The sequence below is a fragment of the Eutrigla gurnardus genome (genome assembly GCF_963514095.1).
Source record: "Eutrigla gurnardus genome assembly, chromosome: 14".
NCBI classification, from domain to species: Eukaryota; Metazoa; Chordata; class Actinopteri; order Perciformes; family Triglidae; genus Eutrigla; species Eutrigla gurnardus.
The window spans coordinates 4,283,385-4,302,913 of NC_139937.1; the positions used below are offsets into that span (position 1 = coordinate 4,283,385).

General features: G+C 40.8%; 3 protein-coding genes across 5 annotated transcripts in view; 1 reads left to right on the forward strand and 2 right to left on the reverse strand.

Annotated features, from left to right (window-relative positions):
* The window catches only part of adam22 (ADAM metallopeptidase domain 22), a gene marked incomplete at its 3' end in the record, with an annotated part of 54,509 nt that extends 48,270 nt beyond the window's left edge, over positions 1-6,239 (reverse strand). For all 3 annotated transcript variants that reach the window (XM_084027465.1, XM_084027464.1, XM_084027466.1), the window contains exons 1-3: positions 5,929-6,239; positions 5,473-5,633; positions 2,322-2,398 (exon numbers count right to left, since the gene is read on the reverse strand). In XM_084027465.1, the coding sequence (XP_083883591.1) occupies positions 2,322-2,398; positions 5,473-5,633; positions 5,929-6,022 (332 nt within the window). In that variant the 5' untranslated portion in view covers positions 6,023-6,239. The remainder of the gene's footprint in view (positions 1-2,321; positions 2,399-5,472; positions 5,634-5,928) is intronic.
* A 2,237-nt stretch (positions 6,240-8,476) lies between these two features.
* On the reverse strand, positions 8,477-14,034 carry dbf4 (DBF4-CDC7 kinase regulatory subunit). The gene is made up of 13 exons (XM_084026238.1): positions 13,804-14,034; positions 13,529-13,649; positions 12,829-12,995; positions 12,346-12,549; positions 12,164-12,214; positions 12,005-12,074; positions 11,801-11,889; positions 11,626-11,671; positions 11,463-11,508; positions 11,245-11,370; positions 10,545-10,659; positions 9,840-9,955; positions 8,477-9,709 (listed from the first exon to the last, which is right to left on the reverse strand). The coding sequence occupies exons 2-13, from the start codon at positions 13,587-13,589 to the stop codon at positions 8,926-8,928; spliced, it is 1,875 nt and encodes a 624-aa protein (XP_083882364.1). The 5' UTR covers positions 13,590-13,649; positions 13,804-14,034; the 3' UTR covers positions 8,477-8,925.
* A 421-nt stretch (positions 14,035-14,455) lies between these two features.
* On the forward strand, positions 14,456-19,493 carry slc25a40 (solute carrier family 25 member 40). The gene is made up of 10 exons (XM_084026244.1): positions 14,456-14,630; positions 14,846-14,953; positions 15,806-15,865; positions 15,954-16,060; positions 16,150-16,217; positions 16,516-16,640; positions 17,097-17,380; positions 17,501-17,582; positions 17,985-18,068; positions 18,148-19,493. The coding sequence occupies exons 2-10, from the start codon at positions 14,854-14,856 to the stop codon at positions 18,270-18,272; spliced, it is 1,035 nt and encodes a 344-aa protein (XP_083882370.1). The 5' UTR covers positions 14,456-14,630; positions 14,846-14,853; the 3' UTR covers positions 18,273-19,493.
* Positions 19,494-19,529: the final 36 nt, after the last annotated feature.

Here is a 19,529-nt window from a genome sequence, read left to right on the forward strand (position 1 = left end):
TGGATGGATGGATGGATGGATGGATGCTTAGCATATACGTTTTGTAAAACAAATTGTGTCGTATATTAGGTCAGCCCACCTTCAGTGAGCCTTCAGTGATAAATGATAGATTTAACCTGCTGTGCATATTGTTATATTGTCATATTGGATGACAGCGGTAGACCAAATGCCGGACAGACATAAGCTGCTAGCATGACTAAAGAAGGTTCTTGGGGCAACACACACCAATTTAAATGTTAAAAATGAACATCTAACAAGTCCAAAAAGCACATGTGCTTTACAAACTATAACAAAATGCCCACACTCCTATTATACAGTCCATGGACAAACATTAACTCAAGGCAAAGACTCTGAGAGGGCTGCTCAGAGGATGATAATAATAATAATAACGATAATGATAATGCATACAGTAGCACTAAAGACGCAGCAGACAAAGCAGAAAAACACGCCTTTCTTGTTTGCTCATGGCAACAATCGAACACAAAATAATCCACAGCAGAAATCAGTCATTGATCAAAATAAATACAAATAAATAAACAGTTGGCCCATTCCACTCATGCCTCTCATTCCTGCACCCACACACATACACTGGGTTTAATCAGAGCAGCTGTGAAGCGGGGATCAGTTCACAGACACGTGTGGTAGAGAAGCAGGAAGACACAAGAGGAAACTTGAGATCCGCCCCGTGAGAGACGGAAAACAAGAAGCCCAAACAGATACAACACATTCTGACAACTTAAATCATATCAATCAACAAATACACAGGAGTCCAACTAATTATTCTTTTCATCACAGATTTATCTGTTGATTCTGGACCCACTGGATCTTTGGCCTTTTTTTCTGGATAAATTATTTATTGGCTATCAAAACATATATATTTTTCCTTTAAATGAATACAATCAATATTTATTTAAAAATATTCTGTTAATGATAAAACAAAAACAAGTAAGTCCTCAAACACAAGAAGCTGGAACTATGAAAGGTTTGATATTTTTGTTTGAAAAATTACAATATATTTTGTTTGTATTGGCTTATTGTTTCAGCCCTTCAAGAAAACAGATGAATGTTACACGGTGCAATGCTCTATTGCTTTGATCGTAGTGTCTCATTCTTATTCAGAACCACAGATGTCAAACTGTTGCCAGAGCCGTCTGCACGGAGGCTATTTCACTCTCTGGAAAGCTGAAAACAGGATTTCACTCAAGTGTTTCCTTTCAGTGGACATTCTGATAGACTTTCTGCACCACATCCCGTTACGAAATGATGGGGAAGGGATGCAGTATAGCATCATGCATGAATAATGAGTCTGCAAGAAATCACACGCTGATGGAAGTGTGTGTGACAGGCTACGTGTGTGTGTGCATTTGATGACACATTTCCATCCACGACTGGTTGATGCACCACGCAGTGAGCTGCAGGCTTCACAGAAACATATCCTCTAAACGTGGGAATTCCTGTGATGTAACGTTTCTCTCAGTCGGGGAGTGACTTCCGCTGCGCTGAGCTCGCGGGCGGCATCACTGTATGTGTGTTCACTTTCTGTTTGGGGGCTAAATGAGACAAACAGGCCCCTTAAAGAGCGGCCGAACGCAAACACAGAAAGGGTTTCAAGAGAAGGATGAGTGATTTCCAGTGTACGGGGGTGAGGCAAAAAGAAAGTGCGAGAGGGAGGGAGAAAATAAGGGGAGAGAGTTGCTGGTTTTCCATCAGCAGAGCTGTGATCAATATCAGTGTCTGACAGGGCAGTGCTCCGGCCTTTACCGTAAATCACTTCCTATTATGATGGAACCTCTAAATCATACACACACATACAATAACTGACCTGCTGCAAACTCACCCACACATACATACACGGCACATTCATTCACACAATAGCCCACTTCAGCACACACACAGGCATCCCATATTTATGACCGAGAGTGGCCTCGCAAAAACTGACACTAAGAGAGCAGGGAAATATGAATACTAAGAATCTGTCCAACATCTACCACCACAATGACCACCTTCAGCCAAAAACAACTTGAGTCATAATTCGATTAATATAATATGTGTTTGGGGATTGACACTAAACAGGAACAAGTGTTGCTTGCCCGAGGGAATGACATACGACTCTTGCTGGGATCGTTTCAACATGCATATGAATGTTTCTCATCAAGGAAATAACAATTATTCATGCCTTTGCCACTAATTGCATAACAAACATTATAAATAAATAAATGGTATTGTGATAGTCATCCAGGCCACAGAATTAAAAATAAATAAATAAATAAAGTGGCAAAATAAAGCTAGCAGCACAACAGATTTAATAATCATATACTCACTGGTTCAGTTCCACATCCAAGATGAATTTTCTGCCAAAAGCGTCGACTTGAAAGCTTGCTTGGGCCACATGGTTCAACTAAAAAAGGAAAAGACAAGGCATTCACTATTACATTCATAGATCATTTCATTACCATATGCAATGACCAATTTGTATCTGCATTGATGATCGATTGCATCGTCTTTATCAGAACCAATCATCAGTAAGAATTAGACTCTTTATTAAGCCAGCAAGGGCTTCTTCTGAATTTGAATTACGGTAAAAGGATCTCACTCAACACAAATCCCAAATACAGTCACACACTGAAGCAAACATGCACATATTTGTGTCTGGAAACAAAGGCACTCCCTTTCTTTTCTGACTCACGTGTGTGTTTGCTGCTTCCCCCCCAGTTCTGGTCACATATGGTGCAGACCTCATTACAACACCCTCGGGTCAATAACAACTCCCCACAATCATTCCTGTGCAAGTCCAGGGGTGTCCCAGAGCTGGGCTCAAACACAGCTCCCCCTCCCCCCCAGGCTCAGCCCGCAGGTTACCTTCATTACAGACCGGACACCGCATGACAGCCAGGGGAGGAGGGGTGGGGAGGGGGGTGACCATTTTCGTTTCCATTTCAGAAGGTGCCCTTATGCTCACCCAAGGATGACCTTAGCCTGTGAGGTCCCCGTTGGCCACATACTATTGTTTGTAGGCGTGTGTCAATGCATATAGGAGCGGGTAAGAGGGTGTGTGTGTGTGTGTGTGTGTGTGTGTGTGTGTGTGTGTGTGTGTGTACAAAGGGCAATCCCTTTCCACAGCACCCTTGTGATGAAATCTAATCTGGCAGATTGGATCCATGATGGGAGGAGGTACCAGTAATTGTGTATAATGAAAGCACATCCCAGTTTCACTGAGCTGGGCCAATATTCCTGAAGCCACCGCTGACTCTTCTTACATTGATTTCTGAGTTATAGCGGGCTTGACTTTCCACTCACGACTGTTGGAGTATGACTGTAAGTGCTATCAATGCACTGCACACAGACGGAGAGGCGGGAAGGCAAACATGCAAACCAACAAACAGAGTTTGCACTTTTTTCCAACACGAGCCCATTCCTGAACTCACTCAGTGGCAAAGCTGCTCGTGTCAGAGACTGAAAATAGGCAACAGACGTCTATAAATAACATCCCGTGTGTCACACATTTTCAGAACTATTTGATGGATTTGTTTTTAGGCCGCTGATCTAAAAACAGACAAATAACTGATCAAAAAGTGAAAGTGGGCTGACTGCAGACCAGATTCAACTCTCTCTGAAGAATAAGGAACATCAGAAATCCTATCAAAGATGCACCGGTCTTCTCTTCCTGCTGCCACAGATCTATTCCTAACTTACAATGTATATTTTACATCTTACCTTTGAGACAGTTACTCGTTATTTCTTTATTTCCATGAGCGGACTCGATATGTCTACCTCATCTCCTGAGCTGTAAAATCAGGAATTACGCACTTATTTTAAGTGGCTCCAGGGAAAGGAATTGACTTAAAATATGAGGTTTTATGCAGGATATGACCCGATTTGAGTCTTTTTAAGAAGCGGCGTAGAAAGTAAAACCTGCCTTTGCTCTGTAGAGCCTCTTGCTTTAAACCCCAGCTCACAGAACGATTGTATTACGGGTGAAACCTGATGGAAGTAAGCATCAGCTTGAAAAGGAACATTTTCTAATGACATCTGATGGCAGATTGTTCCTGTTAGCCCGTTTACCCGTCGGCTGCAGCTCTGTCTGGTGTGAGAGAGACAAAGGGTTAACACCTCCCTGCCTGCTGCCATCTGTAGCCCTCTCCACTCGGGGGTTTGAATAGGCTATCGGCTACACAGACCTAAGCTGCACAAATTAAAAAACGCATGAAAGGATCGCACAATGCTAATTGACTCATCTCTTGAAATGGACACGCAGACACGTGGCTTCACTGGACTGAGTCAGTGAACACAGTGATTTTGATTATTACTGCACTGTATCGGCTCTTACAAACGGCTCTGATAGGCTGTGCCAATCGGGTTTAGAGAATCACCAACAGCTTTCTGCAGAATTTAGTTACATGTTAGTCGATTTAGTGGTTTAGATTGTCCAAACTTACTGCATGGATACTTTGCCTAGACTACAGTGTGTTGCTTGTTCCAAACCACAATGCAATATAATGTTAACATATGTATACATAGCCTGCATATTAATTAACTATCTAGGCAATCGACCCCCCTTTACAACAGATTTCTTTAGGGTCTTCAGAGTAAAGTTCAAATATTCAGCAAAGAAACTAGAATTTTGAGACGATATTTACATTTATATTATATTATTTGAAGAATAAAAGTATCTGCTAAAAAACAACATAACATAAAGAAATACAGCAAACAACATTATAAAAAAGGATTCCGCAGATTTTGTTATGAAAAAAATTGTGACCAGATGGACCAAAGCGGGAGATTTAACACTTAAAAAACAAACAAACTTTTATGTCAGTGCCCACTGGTGGATAGACTATGTAATAAAATGACCTTAAAAGCAGTTTAAATTGAGCATTTCTCTAATGCAACTTCTTCATGTCATGTTGATGCCGATATATATTTGTGACAAACCGTGATGAAGATTGCGTGATCTGCTCATCGTGGACTCAGATATATCAGTCAAACTCTTACAGTTCATTTATGATGACTTTCATTTACGACTTAAGTGAAAATGCTTTTTAATGGGACATGAGCCGATACAGGTGAGGCAGCTGCTGGGACAGCAACCCACACAAGATGCAAGTAATCCCTAAATTATTAATCATCCTGGTTGGCCAGAGGACTACAGCTGATTTGCTACAGTAAATGTGCAGCGTGGACAGTAACAACAGAGGACTAAGCTGAATATTTTAGATCAGTTTATAGATAGGAGCTCTGCTTTCCCTTTTGTTGCAATTATGACCCATATAGCCCCAGCAGACAGTTTAATTGGCATAGCCTGTTCCTGCCTAAATGATTCAAGCTTCTTCTGTTTTGCTTGCAATTAAGCAATTATTCATTTCCCCTTTGAGGACAAGGGCAGGGGAGGAGATGGATCAATGCAAAACATAAACACACAACCAGAGAGCAGCCTCCATGCAGACTCTGCTCACCCTGACAACAACACCGTACCTGTGTGGAGCCGGAGCTGGCTTTCACCCTGGTGCTGAGCTCATCCCCTGTGATCTGGCTGTGGTTGTGTCTGCTGTAGAGCAGGCGGAGCGGCACCGTGTCCTCCTTCCCGGCGAACCTGCCCGCATCGCGAAGACTCTTCCAGCTCGACGAGGCGTCTCCTGCACACAGAGGGAAACACCGATTTCATTACCCGCCTGTCGCTCCGTGCGGGAAACAAACAGACAGACAGGCAACATTCCGCACAAACACCGCCATCTGAAACGTCGATTGGTGCTTTTTTTCCTCCCTTTGATAACGCGAATCAGCTACATGCACATTTTAGATGGATACCATGAAGTAAGCGACGCTGTGGTGCACAAACAAACAAACAAACAAACACAGGCCTGTTAATGGCGATGTAACGCTTTGTGTGCGCTCCAATCATTCATGTAATATCTAAATAGCATCGGTTACCATTTTGGGCATACGGGCTGCTCTGGCGACCGACGTGCATCAATCCACAGACGCACAAAAGGGAAATCCACCATCGCGGGCGCATCACCAGCATCCTCCCCTCTCTCTCTGGGTGGAAATTACAAAACAATGCGGTATTCCAGGATCGGGCTCTCGGGTCCTGCCTTCGCTAGGGGAGCGTGAAGTCTGGGCTGGTCGTCTGGTTAGCGCAGTGCCTGTGTTTGGGGGCCATCGGGGTCCTTACGAGTCTGAACGCCGAGCGCGTCTGAGCGCACCGACACCCCGCGGATCAGCAGCACGGAGGAGGCGTGGAGGAGAGAGAGCGGGAGGGAGGGAGGGGGAGGGAGGGATGTAGGGGAGGAGAGGACTGGGAACACCTCCTTAAAATACATCAATGTCCAACAGCTCACTGCAGAAACGCCTAATGCATAAATATGAGCGAGCAGTGGAGACGGGCCCGACCATCCGCCTCCAGGCCCGACGGGACTGAACACCCGCCTCCTCCTCCTCCTCCTCCTCCACCTTCCTCCATGTTAAATTGCTGCAGGAGCGCCGTTCCTGTCCAATGTGCCTGCCAGGTGTGACTCACGATGATAACAACAACTCAATCATTATGTTATGACATTCAAATGAATAGAAATTAAACGAATGGATTCCTTTGTGATGATGATGATATTTTGGGGATGTTTTAGGCCCAATTGTTTTCCCTGCTGATCTCTCTATTCCTGTCATATTCAGAAAATCATGAGCAGTTTCTCATCTACACCTTCTTAAAACTGTGACACATGCAGCATCAACCCAGTCATTTATGTCACTTTCACACTAGAAACAGTGTTGATGTCACTGCGTCAGATGCTTAAACCCATGTGGACTTGCCCCAGAACCACACAGCAAGTCTTGCAGAGTTAATGAGCTGATGATGACAATGGGTTTTCCCCCTTTATCCCTCTGATAAACACTTAAATATGTGTAGAATAAATCACTCGTTATTGGTCAAATATACTGGAAGCTAAGCATTAAAATGTGTGCACATTTAAAGGCTCCCATTTCAGTTTGAAGAGCACAATGATGCCCGTAACAAACGAGCGTTTCATCAAAGTTCAAAATAGAAATATAAGGTCAATCGAGGGTGAGCACTGATGGAGCTGTATCAAATAAACATATCCATCTAAACATATAATATAACCACTGAGTTGACTGCAGAGGGCTTCAAGAAAAACAGATTCCCAAAACAATTGCACCATGATGTGGTTCAATAATGATCCGGGGTCAATAATGCTATTCTGGACTGGAAAGCAAATTAAATATCCCTGTTGTGAAACACTATCAGGACAACAACTAAATTGGAAGATTTTAATCATTCTTCTATGGGCCAAAACTATTTTAAATTTCAATAGATCACTTTGTGTCTGAATTATGTTCTTATCCATCTTGAAATAGACATTATTAAAATGAAAGAAGGAAAACTTCAACACAACAGATGATTCTAAACTTCGGTACAATCAAAGCAGTCCAGCGAGGTTTTAAGTTTGCATGTTCTCCCCATGTCTGTTTCTCACCCGTTTACACAGACTGAAGAGTACAGTTGAAAACATTTGACTCTGAATGGTTTCTGTGAGTCGTTGCAGGAACACAGGAACAGTCTGTGCACCATGATCATAAACGCAGTGGCTGCAGGTTAATAATCTGTATGACTGAAGAAATATGATAATGGCCATTCAGCGTTGCCTTTGCCAGTTTATTTGCAGCTTTGCTTCAGCCTCAGAACACATTGTTGCTCAAGTGTTTTTCTTGATGCCAGCGACCCAGAGACTCCCATTTGACCCAGTGCATCCATTTGAGAGCAGCGGGGGAGAACAAGGCCACTATGCTAATGCACCAAATGCAGGGAAAAGAAGCTGCTGAGCTAATGCATCAGAAGGCAGGTCACGAAAAGTGCACTTAGGAAGAATCCTAAAATGTCATATATAAGTACCACACAAACAATGACCAACTATGTTATATACATACAGTCAATTGTGAAGCCACATTTTTCCAGATGAGGAAAAAAAGCTGCCTTTTTAAATATAATCCTTTTCCCTGAACAGATTTCTGTGGAAACGAATACATGCAGACATGAAAAAACACTTCTGTAAAAATGATTTCAGAAAGGAATATTCCGTGCTTTCAAGTGGCAGTAAAATGTATCAAATTCTTGATTTTCTTTTAAAATGGCATTTCTTGTCTAAAAGGCCTCTTCAATATTTTGTAGTGAGACTAGTGTTTAGGGTTTTTTATGCTGGTGGTGCTCGTTAATGTGCTTCTGTAAATGTATAAATGATCATGTTAAACTCTAGAGAGTGAAATTGCATTTATTCTCATTTCTAGTGTAAATTACAGCAGTTTTGGAAAATAATGTATTCACACATCATCCGACTACTAAAACCAGAGAATGGACAATATGTTGTGGATATATTCCAGGTGTTACACCATTTCAGCAAATAGTGGCTGTATCAGTCTACAGTTAATTCATACCATCATGAAAACCTTCAAAAACACTCAAAAATTGTTTCCCACTTAATAAATATAGTGTATATTTCCTTCACAAAAGAGATTAAGATTGGACTCAAATGAGTTAGAGAAATATTTTTAAACACATTTTTGTGTCATGGGAAATCATAGTTTCAAATACATTTCTTCAATTGTCAATCAACTTACAATTCATTGTGTTTAGAATTTAACAGATGTTTAGCACAAATGTGCAAAGGTTTTTTTAAAGCCACTGTAAAGAGAATTATTCTGGTTTACCTCTTTCAAGTTGTATATACAATGTTGTAAACAGAAATGCTACAGTACATCAGCAGCTGCCCTTCCTCTGATCAAACAGAGATTAATTCATCATCTTTAAACTGATAAAGAACATCTAATGGTCTGTGTAGTCCTCAAAATGTGGTATGTTTCAAGTATTGGAAAAGGCAATAACAGTCCAGTTTATTCCTTCAGTTCATTTCTCCCGTCCTAGTCCTCAAACCCCAGAAATTCCACATCCATGTCATCAGTTGACTGAAAAAGTTCCCAAAGTTTCAACATGGAATTGTTGGGACTTTGCTTTCCACGTTCAACCCACGTGTCCACTTTCCGTCTTTTGCGTTTATAAACTCTCACCCTCCTCTGGATTTTCCGGGCCGGGGAGAAGCTTTGTAAAGGAAAGCTTGCTTCCTCTCTCTCAGAGAGGTTTCCAGTCTTTTTGTCGTGCAAAATATTTCTGTCCTGATCTTCATGTAGGGATGAATTCTGGTTTGCATCCTCTTGTTGATTTTTTATGACATTAGAGGAAGCGTCATTCTGTACGTTCATATTATGGAAGTGAGAGGTTGAGCCGTTCATGTCTTGATTTACTGTTTGGTCCGCCTTGTTGACCAGAGTAACTCTGGCGGGAAGGCATTCACCTCTAGAGGAGGCTGTTTCCATCTTCGACTGAGGAATTTGAGCTTGCTCAGCTTTTTGAGAGCAAGAAGTCAAAGAATTCTGTCTGCACTGCCGTTTACGTGCAAGAGATTTGTGCTTGGATCTGTCCGAGTGACTGGAATAGCTCCTCCTCGTTCCCTCCCCGTGAATCAGAGGAGCAGATCCAGTAACTGATGGGGTTGTTAAAGTGTGTCCTGAATAAGATCCTTCGTGCCCATCAACAGTCCGGCGTTGCTCTTCTTTTTCCACCTCATCTTTGATCCTCTCCGTGGTACAGAGAGTTTTCCCACATGGTCCAGGAGCAATCAGAACAGAGGAAACGCTGCATTTCAGCCTGACAGGAATCAAAGAAATCATTATGAGTGCAGTGGACTAGAAAGATAAAAGATCTGGATATTAAAAAAAACAAAAAAACAATCATTTACATTCGTTGACCATTTTAAAAAGGAATGTGGACATGTTACCTTTTAACTTGAGTTTTGATGTGGAGAAAGTTGCACTGTAGTGTTGAAACCAGTTTGTCCACCACCAAGTATTCATCACTCTTGGAGAAAGCCATGTGACGTTCACTCTTCAGATGCTGAACGAAGCAACAACAACAAAAGTCACCCCGTTAAATAATTGACAGTAACAGTAAAGTAAGGTTAAAGTGAATCTACACACAGGACAGCAGCGTCAACATCGTTGTACATGACTATATATCATCTGGGACTTTTTAAACTCAGCCACTTTCCTAGTGTTGAATTACATTCTAACTAGCATCAGCAGTTATAAACTAGAACTTAACACTGCTTGCAATTTTAATAATTCATATTTAACATTCAATATTATTTCATAACACAATGTCTAAACACATCTATGCTTCAACTAATAGGTTTTCAAACGTACGTAGATGGCTCACTACTGATTCACACCTTAAATATAGGCTACAACGCTTGGTTAAGTCTGATTTAATTATGCTGTGATCCAATGAACATTTAAATAGTATCAAAATAAGTAATAGATTAAGAATGCCTTCTCCATATAGTCTTACAAAATAAAGATGCATTAATAAAGACGTAAAGACAGTTCTGCAACTACAATGTTCATTTCAAAGCCCGGCACTATAAATCATGGTATTACAGTCTTGGTATAGCACACAGTTTCCACTTTAACACGTGATAACTTGCCGTTGTGATGTTCTCATATTTGACCATACAGCACTCGCAGTAGCCGCCTCGTTTCTTGTCTCTGTTCTTCTTTCGGCCGGGCACTTGCTCTTCACTGGCGGAGGCTTTCCCACCTCTGATCCCAGAGGTCACACAAAGAAAATAAGATGAACAGTTTGGAAAATATGCATTCTGATATGTTTCATTCAGTCTTGATAGCGGGCTGCAGCAGTATCAACTCAAATTGTGCAGACCAGTAGCTTTATAAAAACATTTTTAAAAAATAAAAAAAACTTTCTACTCAAGATCCCATAAATGGTCAGACTGATTTACAGATAAATGTGTAGAAAGACATCCAAACATAGTGCAGTACTGAAAAATACATTATTATTTTTAAACCGTGTGGAAAAATGTGGTTGGGTATATTTTCCACATTCCACATTATAGACAGAGCAACAGAATTAGCTGAGAACATACATCATCATCAACAACAATGCTGTAAGATATAGATCACTGGGAAATAAAAAAGAGCAGGGTGCAAAAGTTAGTTAAACTAACTTTGAAGCTCCTGTGGATGCATTTTAGGTGGGATTTGGTCATTCCAGTGGTTACAATATAAATCTGAGCCTAAAGATTTTTTTTTGTTGAATGTAGTCTTGAAATCATACTGTGCTCTCCACATGAAATTAACTAACAGCAAAGCAGAGAAGAAACACCATACCTGCGTCCCAGCTGTTTGTTCCCAGGAGGAGCCTTGTCGTCGACACAGAAGGGACTACAGGGAGGAGCCGTCTTCAGGTTGAACTCAGGCATTTTCGGTATAGTGAGGTAGATTGGACGGTAGTGCCTGAGGAGGGGAGAACAACATTTCAGTCAATAGATGTAAACGACTCAAAAGCAGCAGGTGGATGATAACTTTTGATCTACGGTCTCTGTTACCTGCTTGAATCCTCGACCTTGATGAACGGTTTAGCGATGCGCCCCCCTGGAACAGACATCATTTATAGTCAATTTACGTTGGAGCATGCATTTACAAAGCATCAAAAACAATGGATAACATTTCTGCCAACTGAAACAAGAGATTAGTTGATAATACATTTACCTTTGCATTTCTGAAAACGTTGCTTTGCTGGCGACTCTGCTTTGCCCTATGAAGAATGACAGAAAAAGCATTTAAAAACAAAATTTACTTTGGTTAAACCAATGATTTTTAAGATAACTAACCCAAAATGGGATATTTTTTCCTTCTTCATTAAAATGCATTTAAGTATTTTAACCTGTAAATTTGCAGGTGTTTTGACAGCAGTGGCAGCAGGACACTGGCTGCTGATGATCGTTTTTTTCTTCTGAACATATGCCATTATATCTGAAAGTGCCATGAAAGAAATAGAATAATAGTAAGTCAGTATTTACATTTACACATTCAAATGTACATATGATCAGTTTTTGTTACAATACAGCAACCATTATTTGCAACACACCATCTATGTAGATGATTTTCACACCCCACTCCAGAGCATTTGACAGCATCTTGTTCATTTTCACTCTCTCCTAAAAGCAAACAAATGTGTATTAGCACAGAAAAGAAAGAACGTAGTTGAATTCCCTTATTAATAAACATTAGTGGTGACCAAACAAACCTGCTCTTTCACCACTTTCTCCACCAATGACTTCCCACGACTTGGAACAAACTGTAAGAATAAAATGAAAATATATGACATTACTAAGTAGTAAAAAATTACAGAATTGCATAGATAATACATGAGATAGACATAAAAACAAATTTGCACAACGACTGATTATACAATGAAAGTGAACTCACTGCGTCTGTTTGGCACTGAGACTTGTTTCTGGTGTTGTCCCTGCAGCTGCCAGGCCGGTGCTGCTTTGATTGAGGGTGAGGTGAACTTGGCCCGGAGTCGGGACTAGGGACAGGAGAGTCCTGCCTGATGCATTGCACATATCTGGCCTCCCTCTTGTTGGATACCAGATACTTAATTTCCTTACTGAAGAACTTCTCAACAGTCTGAGTGACAAATGAGAGAAAACAGGATTTGGGGGAGAGCTTAAAGAGCGTTATAAAAATGTATTGCACAGTGACAACAGAGTATGTTAACAGTGTCTTCAAGGTCAACATAAATACATTTCTGGAAGTAACCGAAGTGGCACAGATGATTAAAAACTGTACCAAAAGCTGGTATTGAATATCTCGAGTTTGATTTGTGATCTTATTTACCATTTCCTTGATTCAGGTATTTGTAATTATTATAACAATACAACATAGGGAAAATTTATTTTGTCTCACCCCTCCCAGGTCTTTGATGTCACTCTCCAATGTCTCCGCTGTTCTGTTTGATGGCAGATCCAGGTAAAACACTCTCCCAGCAAAAGGTTTGACTTGAGCAGCAGAGGACACTCCAGTTGGCTTAGCTTGGCTCAGGGATGCCTTGTCACCAGTGCTCACACCTTTCCCTACAAAAGGCAATCAGTTAAAATCACAGGATGAGAGAGGGAGCTCAACAAGTCCACCGGTAAATCTGCTTCAGTAAGTGGTCACTACTCAAATGATCAATCACCAATTACATCATTCGGTTGAACCACTGATTGATCATTTATTGAGTCATTAATCTGGTCATATATCAAACCTTTATGGTGAAAGCTTCAGAAACACAAAGAGCAGATTATTTTAATCGTCATCAACTGGGTGACTTTTTCTTGCCAGGTCAAAGTAAGCAAATTAAAAGACTTGGCATGATTGTAATACATGCTGTCTTTAAGTCAAGACAGTTGACAGTTCAATATTTTGAATTCATGTGAGATTTAGGTTTTATGACCCAGATTTAGTCATTACATCCCTCTGCTTTGGTGGTAATAGACAGTTAAGGTCGCTTAACCCAACGGTTCAATGTTAACTAGAAAACACGAAGTCGAGCCAAGTTTACAACTACAACAAATATAAATAACCTTTAATATGACACGGTAACGTTAGGAAATAATAACATTACCTTGCCATTTGGGTCCTGTATTTCTCTGAATGCGTTTCGGCTTCATTTTATTCTCTTGCATTGAGAAAGAAAAGTTGTTATTGTCCTTTTCAGCATACCCCAGGAAGTCCTTGTTTGTCCCCTGGTAGTAAACAAAGAGTTATTCACAACGAAAGACAGAAAGAAAAACATTAATAGTACTACGGTTACCCCGACGTAAGTGCGTACTGCTTCTTTGTTAATTAACTGTCTTTGTTAATGTCACTGACGGTAACGTAACTTTTAAACAATCTTACCGTGTCGGCGTAAACGTTAGTGTCTCCTTTCCCGACGGACAGACAGCTTTGTAGGTTAGCTCAGCTTACGTTACATTATTTCGTAAGTTAACATTAGTAAAACGACACAAGAGCCGTGTGAGCGGGTTTGCTACCACGTATTCATTGGCAGGATGTTTCACAAATGTTTAGACAGCTGCAGTAAACCACCTTTTAGATCACTGCTCGGCAAATACGTTTCTTTCCCGCTTTAAATCCAACGGTGGAGGAAGTCTATGTTGCCATGTTTGACAGTTTCCGGTCACGTAAACACTGTCACATTTAAAATTTTGAGTTGCCAACTTAAACGCACAACAAGTTTAGTAGTTACATAAAGTTCAGATTATATTTATTTGTATTTATACAGTCGTCCTTGCCGTACCCTTGATAAACTGAGTTGTGGGGTTTTACGGAAACTTTTCAACCCTGGCAACACCGGAAATACGTAAATGCTGTCTTTGAGTTTGAATGTGATGTTTCCACACTCTTGTAATACAAAATAAATATATGCATTACAAATCTACATCTAGAAATTGTTTCATTTACAAAGACACGTCATACACTACACGTGTAATGTATAATTTATTGTACTTAAGGAAACATAAAATAGGGAAAAGTCCAAGAATGTGCTGTGCTGAAATTAGTATTGCGTAGGAAATGTCACCTAACGTTATTGTTTGGTCCTGGGATTGTTGTGTAACTTAAACAGATAGCTGGACACACACGCTTCCAGTTGGAGCCTGGAGGAGAGCAGTTACTGTCGTGCTGTCGGGATGTTCACGGACGTTGACTCTGAGGTGCTTTAGCAGGTAAGAAGTTAGCATTAAAGCAGTTAGCATAGTCGGTTAGCCGAGAGAGCTGTCGACTTCAGGTAATGTTACGACACATGGAATGGTATGTTCACAACGTGCTGACGTTTCCGTGACCGCCAATTCACACATTTTGCAAAAACTTTTTATGACGATTGTATCCTTGATGAGTAAGCTACAGATGATCAAACTGTATCTTTGTTGTTGTTTCTAAGAAGACAGTATGAGTGGTCAAAGTCCTGCTCCTCCAGCCTGTAATGGCATTACTCCCCTGCAACAGATGGCGGCGTCCTGCTCCGGAGCCATCCTCACATCGCTGTTTGGTGAGCATAATCTCCTTCTAAAGAACCAGACTAGTATTAAAATCGTTTAGTTCACATAAAACAACGTTTAAATCATTTCTCATGTGTTATCTATGTCCTTTCCCTCACTAGTCAGTTTTCTACTCAACTCAGTAACATTGTGCGTTAAATATAAACTAAAACAAGGTGCACATAGCTATGATTAATGCAGTTTAATGCAATAATATACACTATTTTATTTGAGCCGTGTTGACTTAAGTTTATGGTCATTTTGGAGGTTATATTGTGGTGTGATGTTAGTCGTTATAACGAGATTATGTGACACCTCTCTACATAGTGCAACAGCATCACAAACTACAACATGACCACACAGTTGAATTAGTTGAATTTATATTTACCTAATAAACGGTCAAACAAGTGTGGCTCTGTAATCCACAGTAAACATCCTGTTTTATTTTCTGTTAAAAGTGCAGTATAGTTTTTATGGTTATGAAGCTGTTAGCCAAAACGATTTCTGATGTCCGTTCAAGTGGTGACGAGAAGGTCCAAATATTAAGCCCTGGAGGACGACTAAATAGTATAATTACTAACAGTTAATAACACAGTGACATATTACTAACCTGGATCATATTCAAAGTGAAATACCAGTGTTTATGTGGTTTGTTTCAAGGAGCTGCAGCACACAGAAACACTCATGCCATGTTGTATTCTACCTCACCTGGCAAACTTAAATAAACAGCCCAAAAACACATACAAGCATTGGTATTAGAAGTAAAGGAGATCTACCGTTTGCATCGAAAGACATCACATTTGGCAAAATGTGTACAGTGTACCTAGTTTCATACATGCAGACTCATGTTTTCCTTTTTTCAGTTACACCGTTGGATGTCGTGAAGATCAGACTGCAAGCGCAGAAAAATCCCTTCCGCAAAGGTGCGATGAATATGAACTGTGTTGGTCTAGTTTAGTAATACAGTACGTATGAAATGACCACATCTCGTTTTTTTTCAATATACGTCAGGGAAATGTTTTCTCTACTGCAATGGACTTATGGACCATTTATGTGTGTGTGAAAACGGCAACTCCAAGGCCTGGTACAAAGCACCCGGCCACTTCAATGGCACACTGGTAACTATTGCACCTATAACCCTTTACCGACATCACTATAAAATATAAAACAACAAGTCTTCCTGCATTGACACTCTGCATCTCTGCAGGATGCCTTCGTCAAGATTGTCCGCCACGAAGGGATAAAAGCATTATGGAGCGGTCTACCACCAACCCTGTGAGTCCGAAGGCTCTGTGTCTCTTTCATTTCCTTGCTCCACTTCGTCCTGCCTGCTCTCCTCCTAGACCCGTGTTATTGAGCAAATGTGGTTTGTTGACAGTCATTTAGCCTGTAGCTGAGAACCCTTTAAAGGTGCTTTTGTTTGAAGTGTACTCATTAGTGGCAAACCACCAAAGGTTTTCTTGAGGGCTGATGACCAAATATTTACTAAGTTAAGTTATTTTCATAATGGAATTTTCTTGAATACATCCAATTGTTAATGTGTTTATTGGTGTAATTTTGCCCGTACCTCCAGTGTTATGGCAGTGCCCGCTACGGTGATCTACTTCACTTGCTACGACCAGCTGTGTGCAGCGCTGAGGGTCAGGATGGGAAACTGTGCTCAGGAGGCTCCTCTTCTGGCAGGAGCTCTCGCTAGAGGTGAGAGAACATGGCTGATTCCAGCTCTCTGCTACAAGCTTTCACTCTCAAAGAGAGAATATGTCCATTCATAAAAACATACAAGGTGAAGGTCATGAGAGTTCCTTTTCGCAGTTCAATGTAATTTCATCGCACACTAGATTTAAGTTGGAAAACGTAGTCTGACACATTGTGACCCTGACTGGTTTGACTCTGTTTGTTTGAATTTTAATAGACACATTTGATGAGGATGACTAGATTTAGATTGATAATTATTCAATTGAAGTGCCACACCAAACTGAAAAATGCATGATTTTTGAGAATGTCTGTTTTTAACTTTTTTTCTGCGTGCGTGCGTGCGTGCGTGCGTGCGTGCGTGCGTGCGTGCGTGCGTGCGTGCGTGTGTGTGTGTGTGTGTGTGTGTGCGTGTGTGTGTGCGTGTGTGCGTGTGTGTGTGCGTGTGTGTGTGTGTGTCAGTGGGTTCAGCAACAGTGATCAGCCCTCTGGAGCTGATCCGCACAAAGCTGCAGTCTCAGAAACAGTCGTACAGGGAGCTGACTGACTGCATCCGCTCTGCAGTGCAGACTGAGGGCTGGCTGTCCCTGTGGCGAGGCCTGGGGCCCACGCTCTTACGGGACGTGCCCTTCTCTGCCATGTACTGGTACAACTACGAGAAGAGCAAGAGCTGGCTGTGTGAGCGGCATAACACCAGAGAACCCACATTTACCATCACCTTCATATCCGGAGCGGCGTCTGGCTCTGTAAGTGCATCAGCCCCAGCTCAGCATTCAGCTTTCAGCCTGTAGAAGCAGCAAACGGCAGAGAATATCACAATTCATGAGTAAAACGTGATCTAATAAATAATACATATTTTCTTCCAGATCGCGTCCATTGTTACGTTACCTTTTGATGTCGTCAAAACAAGGAGGCAGGTGGAGCTGGGAGAGCTGCAAGCAAAGAATTGTAATCATGGCATTTTGCTTTATTATTATGTCAATTAGTAAAAGATTGCAAAAGTGATCAAAACATCAGTTGATACCCAAAGAAGGGACGGTTTGTCTTCGGCCGGGTGGTGCTTGCAGTTGTTGGGGCATACGTGAAAAGATTGAGATTTGGGCTAAAATACATCACTGTGTCAACATCATGAAGCATCAATGAAGAGCTGGATCAAGCAAATACACAATATACTGAATAAGATTGTTTTATTCTACATTAAACTTACTTAAGTGGGAAAAAAGAAACTACATGAAGGGGTTAAACCAACACTTATAGAACAAGGCTGACAGAAAGACACCACTTTGCTGACACTACCTTTGCTGTGGTCCATCTTTGAGTAGAGTTAATGAGTCCTGTTTGTGTCCTCAGTGTCGTCATGTCAAGTCTCCTCCTCGACCTTCAGCGTGATGAGCAGGATTGTGGCACAGGATGGCTTTGGTGGACTGTTTGCAGGTAGAGACGCGATCTTTTCTGAATCATATTTGTACCAAACAACGTGGCATGTACTCACTATATGTTGTCTCTCTGCTAGGTTTCATTCCCAGGTTGATCAAAGTGGCCCCGGCTTGTGCCATCATGATCAGCACTTACGAGTACGGAAAAGCCTTTTTCCGCAAACACAACCAGGAGCGGTTACTCGGGCCACTGCACACCTGATGTTCCAGTTTTTGCTCTTCAAACCAAACTACCGCTTCACCTGGAGGAAAAAGGCTCCATGTTGCCAAATTCATGGAAGTGAAAACATAATTAACTACTCGACCTACTTCTGCATTACACAATTTATATGAAATTCTTTTTTATTCAAATTTAAAAATTAATATATATGATTTTATGCTCACTTCTACAGATCTTTTGCACACAACTGAAAAAAACTAATGTTTAGTCTCACCAGTGTTGAAATCACCCATCAGCCAGCAGATGGCAGCTACAGATCATTACATGTCATTTTCCAGGTCCCAACTGAGGCTGTCTCACTGGGATTGTGTGCACTGAAGTCCTTACATTAGAGATTGATTATATTCATCTGTGTGTCACTCTGACTTTATGAAACAGGTCTGTGTCACCTGGAACATTTTGAAAAATGTGAATTATGTATGTATCTGATTTTGTTTGGAAATAATTTTCATTCGTTGACTTCATACAAGCTGTTTGACCACGTCTGTTCATTGTCCATAAGAAACTCAAATGTCACAATCAAATTCTTACTGTTTAGGTAAGTGAGGTTTATTCAAAATGAAGGATAATATGGCAAACAAATCCAATAAAACATCTGCTGCATGTCTGCAAATGACTGCTGGAATGAGCTCAAGGCAAAGTCATGATTCAGTGTTGAGGTCAACGGCTAATCACCAATAATACAAACTACGTTTACTGATATGATACAAGATATGCTTTACTGAGTTTTAGGAATGATCTATGTGTGGTAACTAGCCATTAAGGTACTGCATTTCAATAATTAAAGGGAAATAACAGGAGTCTGTCTGACAACGTTGCACTTTAAAGTAAACCCAAAAGTGAGTGAATATTAATAGCAGGGATCATTACCTGAGAACAAAACTATGTGACACTGATCAAAAAAAGCATTGTGTTAAATCAAGTGGAGATACATTCATCCCAAATCAAAGTGATTCAAAAATATTTCTATAAATTCAGTGACGGCACAGAAAATAAAAGACAATTTGCTCTGCAGAAAGTGATTGGTGACGAGAGACTAAACATCGGCCGAGGCTGTCAGTGTTTTTGTTTTCCAGTCAGTATTTTCAGCATGCTATGATCTCTTGGGAAACCTTTCAACTCCTATATTCTCTGTATATTATTTGATTTCCTATAAAGTAAAAGTATGCTCTGCAGATAAATAAAAAGAATAATTTAAACACACGTTGATGAAGAGCCCCAGTATGTTTCAGTACGTTA